We start from the raw sequence: 17,547 nt of genomic DNA, 5'->3' as shown, positions 1-17,547 counted from the left end.
ACCCTACTACTTCATCCCAGACCCTAACAAGTATGTTACCTACTTAGTTTGTACCCTACTACTTCATCCCAGACCCTAACTAACCAAGTATGTTACCTACTTAGTTTGTACCCTACTACTTCATCCCAGACCCTAACTAACCAAGTATGTTACCTACTTAGTTTGTACCCTACTACTTCATCCCAGACCCTAACTAACCAAGTATGTTACCTACTTAGTTTGTACCCTACTACTTCATCCCAGACCCTAACTAACCAAGTATGTTACCTACTTAGTTTGTACCCTACTACTTCATCCCAGACCCTAACTAACCAAGTATGTTACCTACTTAGTTTGTACCCTACTACTTCATCCCAGACCCTAACTAACCAAGTATGTTACCTACTTAGTTTGTACCCTACTACTTCATCCCAGACCCTAACTAGTCAATTCTTTTTTTTTTTTTTTAAGATTTTTTTTTGCGGCTTACGCCTTTTATTGGTTTTTGAAGGGACAGACAGTAGGCTGACAGGAAACGGGAGAGAGATGGGGGAAGACATGCAGTAAAGGCCGTGTCGGGCTCGGGAGTCGAACCCGCGGCACACTGCGACTGGATTACCAGTCGGGTGCCCAGACGGTTACGCCAGCGCCTGGGCAACTAGTCAATTCTAAGCCCCACCTCTCATTGCCCGCTCTTTGGCACTTTGTTGAAGATATGGCACTATGCCAGTGTAAAATGTGGGTGTAGATTACAGCCATCACATACACCCAGTACAACATCCACTCTATGTACAGAAACATGTACGTATGTTGCCTACGATACTGTACATGCTTGACCACATGCACACGTGCACACGGTGCAAATTTCAATGTGAATTATCTCCAAACCTTACCCTGCCTTAACTGCCTCTGCTGTAGAGGGAGTATAAAATAAGAACAACTTTGTGATCCTCACCTTTGTGTTTCTTGTGGTAGCTTAGATCAACCTCCTTTCCCACGCCCCTCCCATGTTGTCATTTCTCCCATAAAATGACCAGCTTGGGCAGGTACTGTATGGTGTTAAAAGTACTGTACACGAAAAACTAGACATCTACATGATTAGACATCTATATCTACATATATATGTCTAGATAATGCTATTTGATCAATACAGTAGGACAGGTCTAATGCCACTTCTTGTTAGAGATGAGCTGTATGAAGCTAATTCATTGTGAGAATGTGAGTATAATTATGCAAACGGATACAGAATGTTTTATCTAAAGGGGCACGGTGGCACAGTCGGTAGTGCTGTCGCCTCATAAGGTCCTGGGTTTGATTCCCGCTGGGGGCGTGTTGATTACCTCCGCGTCATCAGTGCCCAAACCCAAGGCGGGGTTGGCGAAAGGGCCTTCCTGTGTGGAGTTTGCATGTTCTCCCCGTGTCCCTTAGGGTAGGTACCCTCACAAAAAAACTGGTCCCTAAACTACCTCCCCCTGGCCAGCCGGAGCGCCTGGTCTGGTGGAGGGGAAAGGAACTGGTTGGAATAACGTGTTCCTTCCACGCATACGTCCAACCGGGGAAACTATCCCCTGTCAGGTGAAAAGAAGCAGCTTGGACTCCTCATGCATAGAAGGAAGCATGAGGTCAGTCCGCTGACCTCATGGTGCCCCCCCAGGTTTTCAGAGGAAGTGTAGCGCCCAGGATTACATTAGATAATTGACACTGGGTGAAAAAATGGGTAGCAAAATCGTGGGATAAAAATTTAAGATAAAAAAAAAAAAAGTTTTATCTAGGTCTACTGAAGAAGACTTGTGGAATGTATGCACATGCCGCAAGTGCCAAACGCACTCTTTAAAATGCTCTTCAAAAATGAATTACTGCAGGTAACTTACTCTAATCCAACACAATATGCCCTAGTCCAAGCTGTCTTTTTGGTACAGCCTACATAACGGATGGTACACAGTAAAATCCTGAGCGTTGATTCCGGGTCCATTTGGTTCCATTTGTACGCTCTCAGAATATTACCAGTACTGTGCACTAGTTGATTGTGATTTGTGTCTTTAAAGGCAACATGCAATAGAGCACCGAAGTCTGACGTCAATATCGGCAGAGGGCGCTGAGTCTTTATGTACCCTTTATATTTGCATTGTAATCACCATAGGGAGATTTTAGATCGCCTCATATAAGAACTGGTTGAAAAATAAGCAAATCATCCTGGCCGTTTCACTCATATGGATATGAAGAATCAACTGACTGTGAGAAAACGCTAATATTACTGCTGCTGAATTAGTTACATTTTACAGACTGTATCAAATATGAGGGACTGACTGTCATAAACGATACAGAGACACCTCCCCGACAATATCGCCGAGACAGTTTGTTTCTTTTTGGACCACAGTGCTTATATGAGACGATTTTAAGATGACCCCATGTTATTCTCCATAGAGACAAACGTCCATGAAGCGGGGGTTGAGCGAGTGACGTCAGGACTCCGGCGCTCTATTCAGTTGTTGTTTTTCATGTCGGCTGACAAAATGTTACAGAAACATTCATATCCTTTCATCATACAGTAGAGGAGGACGTTGAAACGCACCAAAGGTGATTGCATCAGCTTGGCCGTCGGCGTGGCAGGAACATTGATGTGTTCCTCAGACGTCTAGGGGCATGCCCACGTTTAGTCACAGCTCCCTTAATTAACCATTTATGGGAGCATCATCTGTCTGCACCTGGCTAACCAGTTTCGTTAACATGTGTAATTAACCCGCTAATGAGCTAACAAGGCGACTGTTAACGTCACTCATTCTCAGCGCCACCACTGCTGCTGTCACCCCTCGCCATCCCACAATGCAGAGCAACGGCTGAGGCGTCATGTCTGGCTACCATTCAGATACAGTTCATACTTGGTTTACAGTCATCTTATACAGTGAAAACACCATACAGTGTTACTTTATCCTCAGAATTAAATTAACACGGAGGATTTGAATGTGTACCACTATAGACGAATCCACGGCACGGTACTGAAGGCCAGATGTAGGCAATCAGTACTGTGGTGTCACATTTAGCACAGCTCGACACCGCAGCACTGATTGCCTACAGCTGGCCTACAGGGCACCTCACCGTGGATTCGTAGATACATTACTGCTGCTGTTGTGCACTGTATTTCTAACACATCCAAATCTGCCATAATCTGATAGGCACTAAGCTGCTGTTGGACTCCCTGGCATGAGGCCTAATGGACATAACAGCGTATTTGCAGTATTTATTGCTATTGCTCACTGTCGCTTCAGCATGGCGCCTCAAATTAATGGCTTGCATTTGGAACAGCATTTGTGTCATAAAGTTAACCTCCAATTGTTGTCTGTTCATCATTCAGCGTTTTTATTTCATGAAGCCAGTGTTCAAAAACCCCAACTTCATCGGTATTTGGCTCCGGACCACCCAGCTGAAAATATTTTGTGACAGTCAGGGATCACCATTGTCAATATCTTTTTAAATAGCAGATCTGCTAGCTCACAACACATTCTGATGCAACGAGACATGGTTAAACAGCTCCTCATTTCGCTGGGGACCCCTTGCCCTCAGCCCTCCTCTTCCGGTGGGTCGCCTATGTTTTCATTCCCACTAACAACAATGTATTCACGTTCTTGAATGCCCCTGCCGACAGATTCAGCAGCGCAGCTCGGAAGCTGTTCTTGAGAGATTATGAGGGCGGTAACACAGAAGCGAGGCGACGGAAGAGTGAACAATAATAAGAGGGCGAGTCCAGACAGAGGGAAAGAGATGGCGAAAGACCTCAGCGTGGAAACAGGCTAGGAGGACATGTCTGGATGGATGGCGAAGGATGCAGAGGACGAGGGCTGCGACGTGATGGAGCTACGAGACGTGATGCAGACCATCATGCAGCAACCGACAGGCAGGAGGGGAGGAGGATGAAGACAGGAACGAGAGAAGGAGGGAAAGAGGAGAGAATGTGTGGGGAGAGCAGGCCAGGCCATACATCCGGCTCCGGCTGCTTGGCACGACACTGGCACTGCCACATCTGTTGCCCAAAGCTGGGAGGCCAGGTGGCTGGTGTGTGTGTGTGTGTGTGTGTGTGTGTGAGAGAGAGAGAGAGAACAGCAATGGTCAGATGGAATAGAGATGGTACAGGCCTGCTCCCTGTAGAGGGACTCATACATACAAACCCGTCACACACACACACACACACACACACACACACACACACACACACACACACACACGCACACACGCACGCACACACGCACACACACACACTGACACAGCCTCACTCATGCCTGCTGTGGCCAATAACCCAGTTTCAGCTAACATTCTAACTTCAGTATGAATTTGTTTGTGTGTGTGCATGTGTGCGTGTGTGCACGCGTGCGTGCGTGTTTGTGTGGTCTTTGGCTCCAGCGCTGCCATGACCTTGTTTTCTGGCGGCACAGCAGGCTGTGTTAGCGAGGCAGGTAGAGGTTTCTGTGTGTGTGTGTGTGTGTATGTGTTGGTGCGTTACAATGAGACTCTGCTTGTGTCTACGACCTGACTGGTGTTGTCATTAACCTTCCTGTCTATATTTAGGCTGAGCCATGCCGTGCTGTGCTGTGCCACACTTAAACTGAAAATAATGGGAAGAACGGACAGAGGAGAGGGAGGAGGGGGATAGGGGAGGGTGACAGGAGAGGAGATGGGAGGATGTGAGAGAAAACTAGATAAGGTGCCCCTCGGGGCACAGGTCTCCACCAGGGCAGTGGCCTGTGGCCTCCTGGTGGCGCTATAATAGGCCAATGTGAAAAGGGTGCCATTTCTTCTTACGCCTTGGATGGCATTTTGAGGCATTTTGTTCCAAAAATGTGTTTGGCAAAAATCCACCTGTTGGTGGCACTATTACAGGCCAATGTGAAAAGGGTGGGATATATTCCTCAGCCTAGTAGGAAAGTCAGTGATAAATTGCATGATTTGAGGCTTTTTGTTCAAAACGGGCCAATCCTGCAAACTTTGAAAGCCAATGTTGAATGAATATGAAATATCGGACAGATCCGGTTTGAACACATGACTATAGAGATAGTGTGTAACGATTTGCGGGATTTTTGGACAGAATCTCAAAAGAGGTACGAGGTTCATCGTTCGCATCCAGGGAGTGTGTGTGCAAAATTTGGCAGCGGCTGGGTTAACGGTGCCGGAGATTAGCTGTACACAGACGGACACACACACATACACATACACTGACGGACAAATACACGGACGGACACACACACGGACGGAGTGCAAAACATACTCTCTCCCCATGCCTTCGGCCTGGTGGAGACAATAAGAAGATGGAGAAGGAGGACAGAAGGGAGAAGATAAATCATTGGTTTCGTTACTTACTGCTGAGACTGCTGATGGACCATGCAGTTGTTGCTCACAGGCCTGTGTGTGTGTGTGTGTGTGTGTGTGTGTGTGTGTGTGTGTGTGTGTGTGTGCGTGTGTGTGTGTACAATTAACTATCTCTGTGACAATGGAGGACTGCATTGCCCATTTGCACAGAAATGTGCCACTATGAGCATCAGCACATATCCCTTGGCATAGGGAAGCACCTTCATTTGAGAGCTCAAATATTGGGTGGCTTAAAGACTTCTATCCACTCCCATGTTAATAATCAATGGCTGTGTGCTAAACGGATGTGGAGCAGATGTGGACTCTGAGTTTAAGTCTGTTTTCTTCCTAACTTTTTTCACAGAACTGCAAAGTACAAATGCACTGTAGATGGTTATAATAGTCATGACTGCCTTTCACAGCTCACGTCTTGTGATCTGATCTTAATTTCGTTCAAGGGCTACACAAATAACGATACAATTTATATATTTATGTAATTATACAAAATACACATAAATGAAGTAACATGTTTATGTACAGTTATTACATTGCTGAACTTTTTTTTTTTTTGCACACGTAAAATGCAGCAGAGTTGGTGCTGGAACTGTGTGTGTGTGTGTGTGTGTGTGTGTGTGTGTGTGTGTGTGTGTGTGTGTGTGTGTGTGTGTGTGTGTGTGAGAGAGAGTCATGGGGGGGTGAACTGCTGATGAAGGCTCTATCAGCCTATCGCTCCAACGTCTGAATCAAGTAAACACAATACTGGACAATACTATCCTGCTAACTGCTAACTCCGATAAGTCATTCTGTAGGATATTTTCTCAATCACAAAACACCATTATAAAATAGTCCCAACTTTCGATATAATCGTTTGATGCCCTCCAGTTCCCTAGTATAAGCCTTTTGCATTTTCAAACGATTACATAAAGAGTTAACCACTCATGCCCTATTTCAGACGGTGTGGCACAGGGAAAATAGACAATGTACAAGATCACCGTAAATCGGTTATTCTACCAATTTCTGAAAATCTTTGAAAAGTCTTGCCTTTAAGTTTAATGACATGCCCCAATCAGGGTCACCAGGTTGAAAGTGGTTAAAAAATTGTTGGCATCGAAAGGGACTAACTTCTGTACCTGAAACTGAGTGCTGAATTCCAATATTAGATTCCAAGTTCCAACCAAGTGATTTCACAAAATTGGTGAACATAATACAGGGATAAACACAAGAAAATCGCAGAAAGCAGCACCTTTAGACAACGTAAGCGTGTGATATTTACACTTCAGTTAGTAGAATGCAACACATTATTAGCTACAAGTAAAGGTGAGAAAATGCCAGCAAACTCACTTGGTGGAGCAGGGGCATAATGAAGTCGGCAGGTTGTGACAACCACAGCATCCATCACTTGCAACAACAACAAGAAAAGAAAAAAATACAGGTCAACTTCACTTCCTGAAAATGCAGTGTTGCATTGTGGGAGAGCCACTGCCAGATAGTCTTACAACTGCCATCTAGTGGATGAATTGTTGTACTGCAATGCACGTATACATAAGCACTGGATACAGTATAGGGAAACTATGAGTGGCGACGTAAAGGCCGCGCACGCGTGCGTCCTCACCCCAAACGCATAAGAAAACATGCTTCCGTCAAGTATGTCCCAGGCTTTAGCTGTCAGACTGATTGTGATGATGCAGACTGGGAAGCACTTGAGGTGTCTCCAAAGCCCTACAGTCCCAGAAAGAGTATATATTATATCAGAGCCCTGAACTACTGTAAGAGGACACAAACACAAACACAAGAACAACAAAAACACTTTCAACCAGTCTGACCTGTACTCTTAAACTTTTTGCTTGTTACAGTAGCTTACTTTTTTGTTCTAATTCTTATTGCCACCGCATTTACCATGAAATCGTACATTTTTGTCCTTCAATGTCCGTCAATCAGTCAGTCAGTAGTCAATCACTCAAAATCCCCATACATTGGAAAGCCCCCATATATGGTGCCCAGGTCTCGTGACATCACGTGACATCATCAGGGATGGAGATCCCTGATGTCATAGTAAATACGACCTGCTGTCGCAATTAGTCTACTTGCCAACCCATAGAGCCCCATTGTGAACCCGGACATTTTGAGTACCCTAAAGTTTTTATTGCAACCACAGGTCACATTTACTATGGAATCGTGCATTTCCTGTCAGTGTGTTGTTTGGTCACCCCAGACATGACCATATATGGGAATGCCCCCATATATGGTGACAGGTGTCGTGACATCACGTGACATCATCAGGGATGGAGATCCCTTATGTCATAGTAAATGCGACCTTCTGTCGCAGTTAAGCCCATATATGGAGATCCCTGATGTCATCAATATTGGCCAGCAACTCTACATCTGACCTCAAACCTCAAACCCTTAGATCTCCATATATGGATATATGTCAGAACCTGTTCTGACATTCCATATGTTGATCCTTCCCCATCCATCCTTGCCTCTTTAATGTCTCCCTTTTGACTGATACCTGTCCATTCAAACTCTAGATGGGCCTGCCCCAAAGTTATTAGTGCAGCCACGCCCGGCAGCCGGCGAAAACTAGAGTTCTCACCTGGGCCCTCAACAAACCCTGTACAAACCCTGTACAACCCTGTCCCCGCTACCACCCTTAATCTCCATAATATGGAGCTGACCTGTTCTGACATTCTACAGTATATGTTGATCTGACCTCATCAAACCCTGTACACTCAAGACTCTTATATGGCCAGTACAGAATTCATTGCATGTTGATCTGACCCCCCATGCCAAAGCGCCAGCGCTCGCCCAGCAGTCCGCCGTCAACGAGGCGGATGCGTATGCACACTTCTCTCCCTTAGGCGTCTTACTGTTTTTTTGTATATTTATTTTATATATTATTATGTTGTGTTTGCACATCCTTTGCAGAACATCACATCACTTTGCAGCTTGTACCTGTATGAGTTGAGGGAAAACAACCCGACCTCAGTGCCATGTGAAGACAAAAAGCTGCTTGTGTTGAATGTCAGTACGATCCTCTCTTTTTGGCTCTCCCAGAATGCCAGCTCATGAAGACGGAGAGGCCCAAGCCAAATACCTTCATCATCCGCTGTCTGCAGTGGACCACCGTCATCGAGAGGACATTCCATGTGGACTCCCCTGACGAGAGGTCAGTCACGGCTCTGAATGCTTTGTTGGGTGGAAACCGTGTATGTTTAAAACAGTTTCTTTTTAAGTATTATTAAGAAAAAACGTTTAAGTTGTGAAAATAGCCAATGTACAAGCTAGATTCATCCAGGCAGCTTTCTAATTCATAGCGCTTCATGTGTGCTCACCCGATCATTATTTAATTGTGATTTAGAGTCAGCTCTTGTCATCTACTATCATATCCATTTGAAAGTTCTGTCAGAAAACTTGTAGTCAAATACCGTATCTCCACTTTTACACAAGATTCACATGGACCACATTCTCTGTCAAGTTTGAGTAATGCATGAAAGGCCATATTTAGCAACAAATATGTCTTTGGAGAACCCTGTAGACTGGATGGAGTGCACAGACCGACTTGGCGGTGTTGAGTCCAAACGCCTGACTTATACTTATTTGCATGCCGGTGTCTCGCACAAAAAATAGCACATGTAAAAGCTCACAGCGTGTCGCAGATCTGCCATTTTTGTTGCGAGACATGATGCACAACCAACAATAAATCAAGCTTGATGGAGAGCTTTTGTTACTACAGTGTGAAGAATCCTGAAACAGGCCTGTGGTTTCTACAGTTGTGAAACAAACTCTGCTACATAATGGGTCATGGAGTCACTTTCAGCACTACGCCGTACAGCAAGTTAAGTGTATTGCCATAACTCTGGCTCTGACTCTAAATAAAATCATGAGCACATTTTGATGTTGAACTCGGCAGGAAGGGTAAAGAAGCAAGGGAGGGAAACGGGTACAGTGTGTGTGTGTGTGTGTGTGTGTGTGTGTGTGTGTGTGTGTGTGTGTGTGTGTGTGTGTGTGTGTGTGTGTGTGTGTGTGTGTGTGTGTGCGACTGCGTGCGTGGAAAGAAGGAGCCAGTAGAAAGAAGACCTTTCAAGTAGTGCCGGCATAAATTCTCCAGCTGCTCCGTTCTTTTCTGAGGAGCTGAGGTGTTTATCTGCAGCAAATGAACAGCTTTGCCCAGAAGACCACAGATGCTTCCGTGCGTCCTTTGAGCGTGTGTGTGTGTGTGTGTTACAGCTGTCTGTCCAGTTCTGTCAGATGTATGCAAGCTTCTAATAGTGTATTCTCAGATATTCAAATAAGCAGTTGCGGTCGTCTCAATTTAAAACACACACACTTACTCTCTCTCACTCTCTCTCTCACTCTCTCTCACACGCACGCATGCACGCACGCACGCACGCACGCACGCACGCACACGCACGCACGCACGCACGCACACACACACACACACACACACACACACACACACACACACACTCACTCACTCACTCACTCACTCACAGGTGTACAATCCGTACGCTTGATGACATAAAACAATGTGTTTTCATCTTTTTACAAAGTCAACATCTCACTGAGAAATACATTGGAGACATAGGGTATTTTATAGAAATACACTGGAGACATAGGGTATTTATTAGAAATACATTGGAGACATTGGGTATTTATTAGAAATACATTGGAGACATATAGCTCAATTATGAACGTCATATGATATGACATATAATATGACAGATTTTAAGAGATGGAGGCGTGGCCAATGTCATATTGGAATTATGAGCACGGTAAGATGCGCAAAACGTGCTTGAATTAGTCATGGGAGTGTTTAAGGCAGGGGTGGGCAATTATTTTTCCCAAGGGGCCAAATGAGAAACAGAAAATATTTTGGAGAACTTAATTATGCATAATTTTATTTCTATATAAAAAGCAGTAAATGGCCATTTATGATGATGTACAATAAGAGCGCCCCTCATTTCACATGGGTGTGATTTCTTTACTTTCTACTTGCATGCTTGAGACGTTTCCTTTCCCAGTTGAAAACTATGTTTTTGTTTAAGTTACAAGTCATGTAAATACTAGCATTTTATTTTAACAATGAGAACATTAGAGGTAGCTGTTTATACGGAGGACCCTGGAGGTGCCACTTTCACAACCCACATGGTGCACTGCTTACTATCAGCGTGAGATGAGTGTTGAGTCACTCACAACCATTAAACAACGACGTTCTGAAAACACAATAACAAGCCAACCAGTGATGATATTGTTGAGACTTGGCAGCCTGGCAGGCATTGATGTGTGCACGTTCTGCCAGATTTACTTTGTGGTACAACGGTGTCGACTTGTGTGCCGAAAACAGACAAACCACAAGCTCACGGCGCATCGCCCAACCGTTCTGAACTTAAGAAGCATGCCACATTCGGGGCGCATCACCGCCGTATGATGCAGCATCTGGACATCTTAAGTTAACTTTATTGGTGAGGCGGGTTAGAGCGGGTTAAATAAAGCATAATGGGATTTAACTTGTCCTCTTGCGAGGAAGTTTGGTAATCATGCGCCTGCCCTACCGTGTTGTGGAGCTGCATGCTTAGCTGGGCTTCATGGCTATTTGCATTCACCGACGCTGTTAAATAATCCAAATAAATCCAATAAATCCAAAAAGCCGACATTTTCGCATAAGAGGGGGGTGAAGGAAGGAAGACAAGATGTATTATTATTATTATTATTATTATTATTATTATTATTATTATTATTATTATTATTATTATTATTATTATTATTATTATATGTCTCTATTTTGTTAAGTAACTTGCAGTGTTAATTGGAAAGTCATGACAGCGAGAAGCAGCTGTAGGCTATACTAAGGGAGGGAGGGAGATATTACGCAGACACATCACGTAATTTGTTTCTGTTGGGAAAAACAGCTGTAAAAATCTTTATTCTAGTTCATTTAATTCATAAATGCATAACTAAGCCTTTGACATGGCACCTACCTTTCAGATCGGAATGGAACTGCGTATATACGCAGCATAGGCTGTCAATCCATGCGTAATGTTCCCAGAATCGTCCCGAACCCGAACATACAATTTTGCGTGATATATTATTTAACTGGATAACAATAGCATAATGTATCATACAGCGAATAAAAGCAAAGTTCTCAAGGATTATGGAGAATTTTACATCTTAAAAAACGGTTGAGAAATCCCGAATCATGGGCGTTTCAAATCTCAACATTTTTATATGAGACCATACAGCTACATCCCAACACAGATATTGCTGCACGCATGCATGCACTGTTGCACACACCCTCTTTATTTGTTTCTATTGAAAAACACCAGTAAAATAATGTTTATTGTATTTTATTTCATTCATTCATGAAGGAATACGTTGAAATGCCACCTGCATGCTTCCCTGTGCGTCATGGCATAACCCGATGTTATGGTCTTCGCTTGCTATGTTTGCCTGGATGACAATAGAATCGGGTGTGATACAGCGAATGAAACGAAACTTCCCAAGGATTATGGAGATGTTTTAATTTTAAAAAAGGTTGAGAAATGAGAGAACTATGGCCCTTTCAAATCTCAACTTTTTAACACAGAAAGTTGTCCCTCCGTGCTGCAGCAGGCGCAGGCGAGCGCTGTTGCCATGTCTCATAGAAACAAGTAAATAGGTCTATAAAAAATCATCTCAAAAGAAGCGCCTATAACAGGGGTCTGCAACCATTTTTAAATGAAGTGCCATGTTTTTATTTTCTAGATAGTGAGTGTGCCATATCCAACATATTTTGATTGTCCACAAATATAAAGTTCTTCCTTCTTTTTAAATATTTTCTTGCACATTGTTATAATGATCATTATAAATATATGTTCCCATGCAATCAGAGTTCATAGTTTTAATGAATGTATAGAATGTGCTGTGCAGAATGTAATTTACATACAAATGTGGGGGATCTCATTTATAGATGTTTAAACCGACAATACTCAGTGGTCACCCTCCTTTGTGCCAATGTGGCACTGGTGCCCATTTACAAGCTCACAACGCGTCGTGATGTGATGCATTGTGAGCTTGTAGATCTGCTATTTTCAAAAGGAATCTTGGAAAAAAGTGACAATTGTGGAATATTTTTGAAACATTTTGTTGAAACATTTAAAAACACAAATCTGTCATGGGGGTCACTGGCCCAAAATATTTTTGGATTAGGGTCCTTAGTTGGGCAAATGCATTCATCTGGGGGTCCTTGACATGGCAATGTCACTGTGTGAGGATCACTGGCTTAAACAACATTAGGAGAAAAGCCCAAATAAGCACTTTAGAAACAAGAAAAGCAACCACAACTACTGTACCAATATTTACAAGCAACTTTACAGTAAAAGAAGCCCAAAGTTGCTTAGATTAATAAACAGACATGGCAACACTGCTGAGCAGAGCACAGATCGCTCTTGTGTCAAATCAAACATTGCTTTTTGCATTTAAGAGGTGGTCAGACCCAGGTGTAATCGGTATGTGCGGAGTGTTTTTAGGTCAAGGGGCTTAATAGCAAATTGCGCAAAGCGAATATAATTAACATGTGGACACTCCCCCAATGCTAAAATATGCAGGAACGGGGTATGCCATATGTGTGTGTTCAACACGGCTTCCAGAATATGAAAGGGCGCGTATTTTATAGAAATACACTGGAGACATAGAGTATTTTATAGAAATACATTGGAGACATAGAGTATTTTATAGAAATACATTGGAGACATAGAGTATTTTATAGAAATACACTGGAGACATAGAGTATTTTATAGAAATACACTGGAGATATAGAGTATTTTATAGAAATACATTGGAGACATAGAGTATTTGATAGAAATACACTGGAGACATAGAGTATTTGATAGAAATACATTGGAGACATAGAGTATTTGATAGAAATACACTGGAGACATAGAGTATTTTATAGAAATACATTGGAGACATAGAGTATTTGATAGAAATACATTGGAGACATAGAGTATTTGATAGAAATACATTGGAGACATAGAGTATTTTATAGAAATACACTGGAGATATAGAGTATTTTATAGAAATACATTGGAGACATAGAGTATTTGATAGAAATACATTGGAGACATAGAGTATTTGATAGAAATATATTGGAGACATAGAGTATTTGATATAAATACATTGGAGACATAGAGTATTTTATAGAAATACACTGGAGACATAGAGTATTTTATAGAAATACATTGGAGACATAGAGTATTTTATAGAAATACATTGGAGACATAGAGTATTTTATAGAAATACACTGGAGACATAGAGTATTTTATAGAAATACACTGGAGATATAGAGTATTTTATAGAAATACATTGGAGACATAGAGTATTTGATAGAAATACATTGGAGACATAGAGTATTTTATAGAAATACATTGGAGACATAGAGTATTTGATAGAAATACACTGGAGACATAGAGTATTTGATAGAAATACATTGGAGACATAGAGTATTTTATAGAAATACATTGGAGACATAGAGTATTTGATAGAAATACACTGGAGACATAGAGTATTTTATAGAAATACATTGGAGACATAGAGTATTTGATAGAAATACATTGGAGACATAGAGTATTTGATAGAAATACATTGGAGACATAGAGTATTTTATAGAAATACACTGGAGATATAGAGTATTTTATAGAAATACATTGGAGACATAGAGTATTTGATAGAAATACATTGGAGACATAGAGTATTTGATAGAAATATATTGGAGACATAGAGTATTTTATAGAAATACACTGGAGACATAGAGTATTTTATAGAAATACATTGGAGACATAGAGTATTTTATAGAAATACATTGGAGACAGAGTATTTTATAGAAATACACTGGAGACATAGAGTATTTGATAGAAATACACTGGAGACATAGAGTATTTTATAGAAATACACTGGAGACATAGAGTATTTTATAGAAATACACTGGAGACATAGAGTATTTTATAGAAATACACTGGAGACATAGAGTATTTTATAGAAATACATTGGAGACAGAGTATTTGATATAAATACATTGGAGACATAGAGTATTTTATAGAAATACACTGGAGACATAGAGTATTTTATAGAAATACATTGGAGACATACAGTAGGGTATTTTCGGTCACACAATATTTTCGATCTCCTCTCCACACTATAAGATATAGGTTGAAATTTGCCGGCTTTCCTTTGACATTCCTAGCGGTTTAAGAGTTTGAGAAAAGGCATACTTACAAAGGCATACTTACACAGTGCGCACACACGTGCACTGTGTAAGTGTTTGCATCTGCATGCACCTTGTACTTGTATGTGTTGAGGAGATGTGGGTGCACCGATTGAAGCTTAGTTGAAAAGTTTTGTTTGCGTGCATGTGTGCGTGCGTGCATGCGTGTGTGTGCGCGCGCGCACTGTGCACGTATGAGAGAGACTGTATCGGTGCTACTGTACCAGCCCTGGCAGTGCTCCAGCTAGCGCAGCCCCAGCCGTGAGGAGAGAGGGTGGCACACACTGGCACAGTGCCTGACTGTAGGCAGGCCCATTATCTCTCATTAGCAAAAAAAAACTCATTATACAAAAAAAAAACAAAAAAAAAACACTCTCTCTAACCGAGAGAGAGCATTTATCTGCTGCCTGACCTTGAGAGAATTCCTGTTGCTTTTTATGTGTCCACACACACACACACACACACACACACACACACACACACACACACACACGCACACACGCACACACGCACTTGTTACAAATTGAGTGTTGCATTGTTTCAGATGGATTGTAAGTTGAGTTTGCCCTTGTTTTGGAGTGTAGAGGGTATGTTCAGAGCTCCGCTGCAGTAGAAAGGGATTCAGATCTTTTAAAACACGCTTCCCTTTGGGTTTGGATGGATGTTCTGTCAGATCCTGCAAGGAAACATATGGGCTATAGCTACCCAAACAAAAGGCATCAGGGTGATCGTTTGGGAGTCAGACAGGTTTATTATTACCATCTTATCACGACGCATGATCAATAAGTAAGCAGATTCTGGTACCACAAGTCTTCCAGTGATTTGAGTTTCCCACGGCACCAGTGTGGGGGATATAGGAACACCGCCCTTGAGAGCGCTCTGAAGTCATTCCCAGAGCACCAATCAACTTCTGTATTTAGTTTTCCTTTTTTTCTTTTTGTATTCTGGAATTGTGTTTTTGTAAGAAAAGGAGAAATACTTGTTTCAAGCTTGAGTTGTTGTCTTGTATGTTCCTGACCTCCTGTGTTTGTGCTTTGGCGTATTGAGGTCGTAACAGATTGCTTTTTCAAAAGCGGGATCAAGGGGAATTTTTTGAAATGCAAATTCTTAATGTGTCTGAATGTCGCATTCATTCTGTATTGGTGAAGTCCTATTTTTCCGCTTTTGTTGTAGAACAATTTTTGACCTAGTTTAAAACCACCTTTGACTTTGTCCACCCAAAGTGTACATTTTAAAGCAGTAGTTTCATCAGTAGTTAAACTTTTTTGTGATTTAACGCCATTCTACTTTCTTCTATTCTATTCTATTCTATTCTATTCTATTCTATTTAGTTTCTGTCTGAGTAAAGGGAAGCTTGGCGTCTAAAAGATTCAATATTTATCACATGTGCCCAAACTGCCCATACATTCTGATGCATGGCTGGACCTACACTATAAATGATGTACATGCACGCACGCACGCACGCACGCACGCACGCACGCACGCACGCACGCACGCACGCACGCACGCACGCACGCACGCACACACAGCACACAGTACACACACACAGTATACACACACACACTCTCAACAGATGTTGAACAACACAGCTAATGGAAAGTCAATGGGGAGGAACAGCGTTTGCTAACAACAATGCATTGTCCCCCCAACGCATGTGAGTGAGCGCACACACACACACACACACACACACACACACACACACACACACACACACACACACACACACACACACACACACACACACACACACACTGGTCGGCATTAGTTCTGCTCTGTGATCATTGCTCATTGGGTGGATCCTCTAGTCGACCATGCTTCCTCTCTGTTGAACAAATAGGTGTTTGTGTTAATTGAAACCGCTTTAGTGCCTTTGAAAATCTAGGAGGAAAAAACTGCATCTGCCATCGCACTTTAAGCGAACTGAAAGCAGTATTTTAAATTCAAACAATGTGCTTTATCAATCCAAACACATAATGTGAGTGTAATTTTCTGCCTAACAGGTTGGGTTGTCCCATTCAGGCCTTGAAAAATGTGTCATCATGAAAGCAAAGTCAACCAACTTTAACTTTAGAATTTTCCACAAAATGTAAGGATGTTAACACACAGTGCTATGGGAAACTGTAACTCGTGAAATGCATTTATGATATTGGAACTGGGAGTTATTTGTATTTTGTATTTGTATTCTCTGTCTCTCCAAGTTAGTATTCTCTCTCTTACGTGCAAGCGAGTACAGTATGTGTTTAAGGCTGCATCTAATGATTGCCCTCATAATCAGTTAATCAGAGGATTATATCCTCACATATTCGGTTAATCTAATTGGATCCAATTCCTCTGTCGATCAGTTAACCAATTAAAATGTTAAGTAATGTTTATGAATGTGGGAGGACTTGTTTCACCCCCAGTGTGGTGTGTCTACTCTTCTGTCTGTACAGAGATGAGTGGACGGAGGCCATCCAGATGGTGGCCGACAAGCTCCAGAGACAAGAGGACGAGAGGATCCAGTGTAGCCCCACGTCAAACATCCTCAACCTGGCCGAGGAGGAGATGGACATCACCACCACACACCACAAACGCAAAGTAACCATACACTCGGACAGTGCACCAACTGTAGCCAAATGGCCCCATAAGGCTGTGGTTCCCAAACTTTTTCATGTCAAGGACCCCCAAATTGACTAATTAGCCCAAGGACCCCCATTTGAAAACATATGCCAGGGACCCCCATAAGAGAAGATTTTTACGGCTCTAGCAGTGATTCTCAACCCGTTTAATTTCAATGAGCCCCAGTTTGACATGCATATTAGTCTACAGACCCCCATTTAATGGAATTTCTATCTCTGGGAACCCAATTTATATTGTAAAATCAATGTTAATTTAACTCTGAGAGTGTATCATTTAGCTGGGGACCCCCTGGAACTCCCTCAAGGACCCCTGGGGGTCCCCGGACCCCACCTTGGGAACCACTGCCGTAAGGGAGTTACAAATTGATAATTTAA

At 42.3% G+C, this 17,547-nt stretch overlaps 1 protein-coding gene across 4 annotated transcripts in view; it reads left to right on the top strand.

Moving 5' to 3' along the window:
• Positions 1 to 17,547, top strand: part of LOC306931671 (RAC-gamma serine/threonine-protein kinase) — a gene marked incomplete at its 5' end in the record, with an annotated part of 69,861 nt that overhangs the window by 32,360 nt on the left and 19,954 nt on the right. Inside the window, 2 exons of one of the 4 annotated variants that reach the window (XM_079513200.1) lie at positions 8,371 to 8,482; positions 16,987 to 17,131. In XM_079513200.1, coding sequence (XP_079369326.1) covers positions 8,371 to 8,482; positions 16,987 to 17,131 — 257 coding nt within the window. Of the gene's footprint in view, positions 1 to 8,370; positions 8,483 to 16,986; positions 17,162 to 17,547 lie in introns of all 4 variants that reach the window. The other 3 variants (XM_079513201.1, XM_079513199.1, XM_079513198.1) reach the window with 3 other exon arrangements.

The sequence above is a fragment of the Electrona antarctica genome (assembly GCF_951216825.1).
Source record: "Electrona antarctica genome assembly, chromosome: 10".
NCBI classification, from domain to species: domain Eukaryota; kingdom Metazoa; phylum Chordata; class Actinopteri; order Myctophiformes; family Myctophidae; genus Electrona; species Electrona antarctica.
Note: the sequence above shows the minus strand (reverse complement) of the source record. Positions and strands in the feature narration are given on the sequence as shown.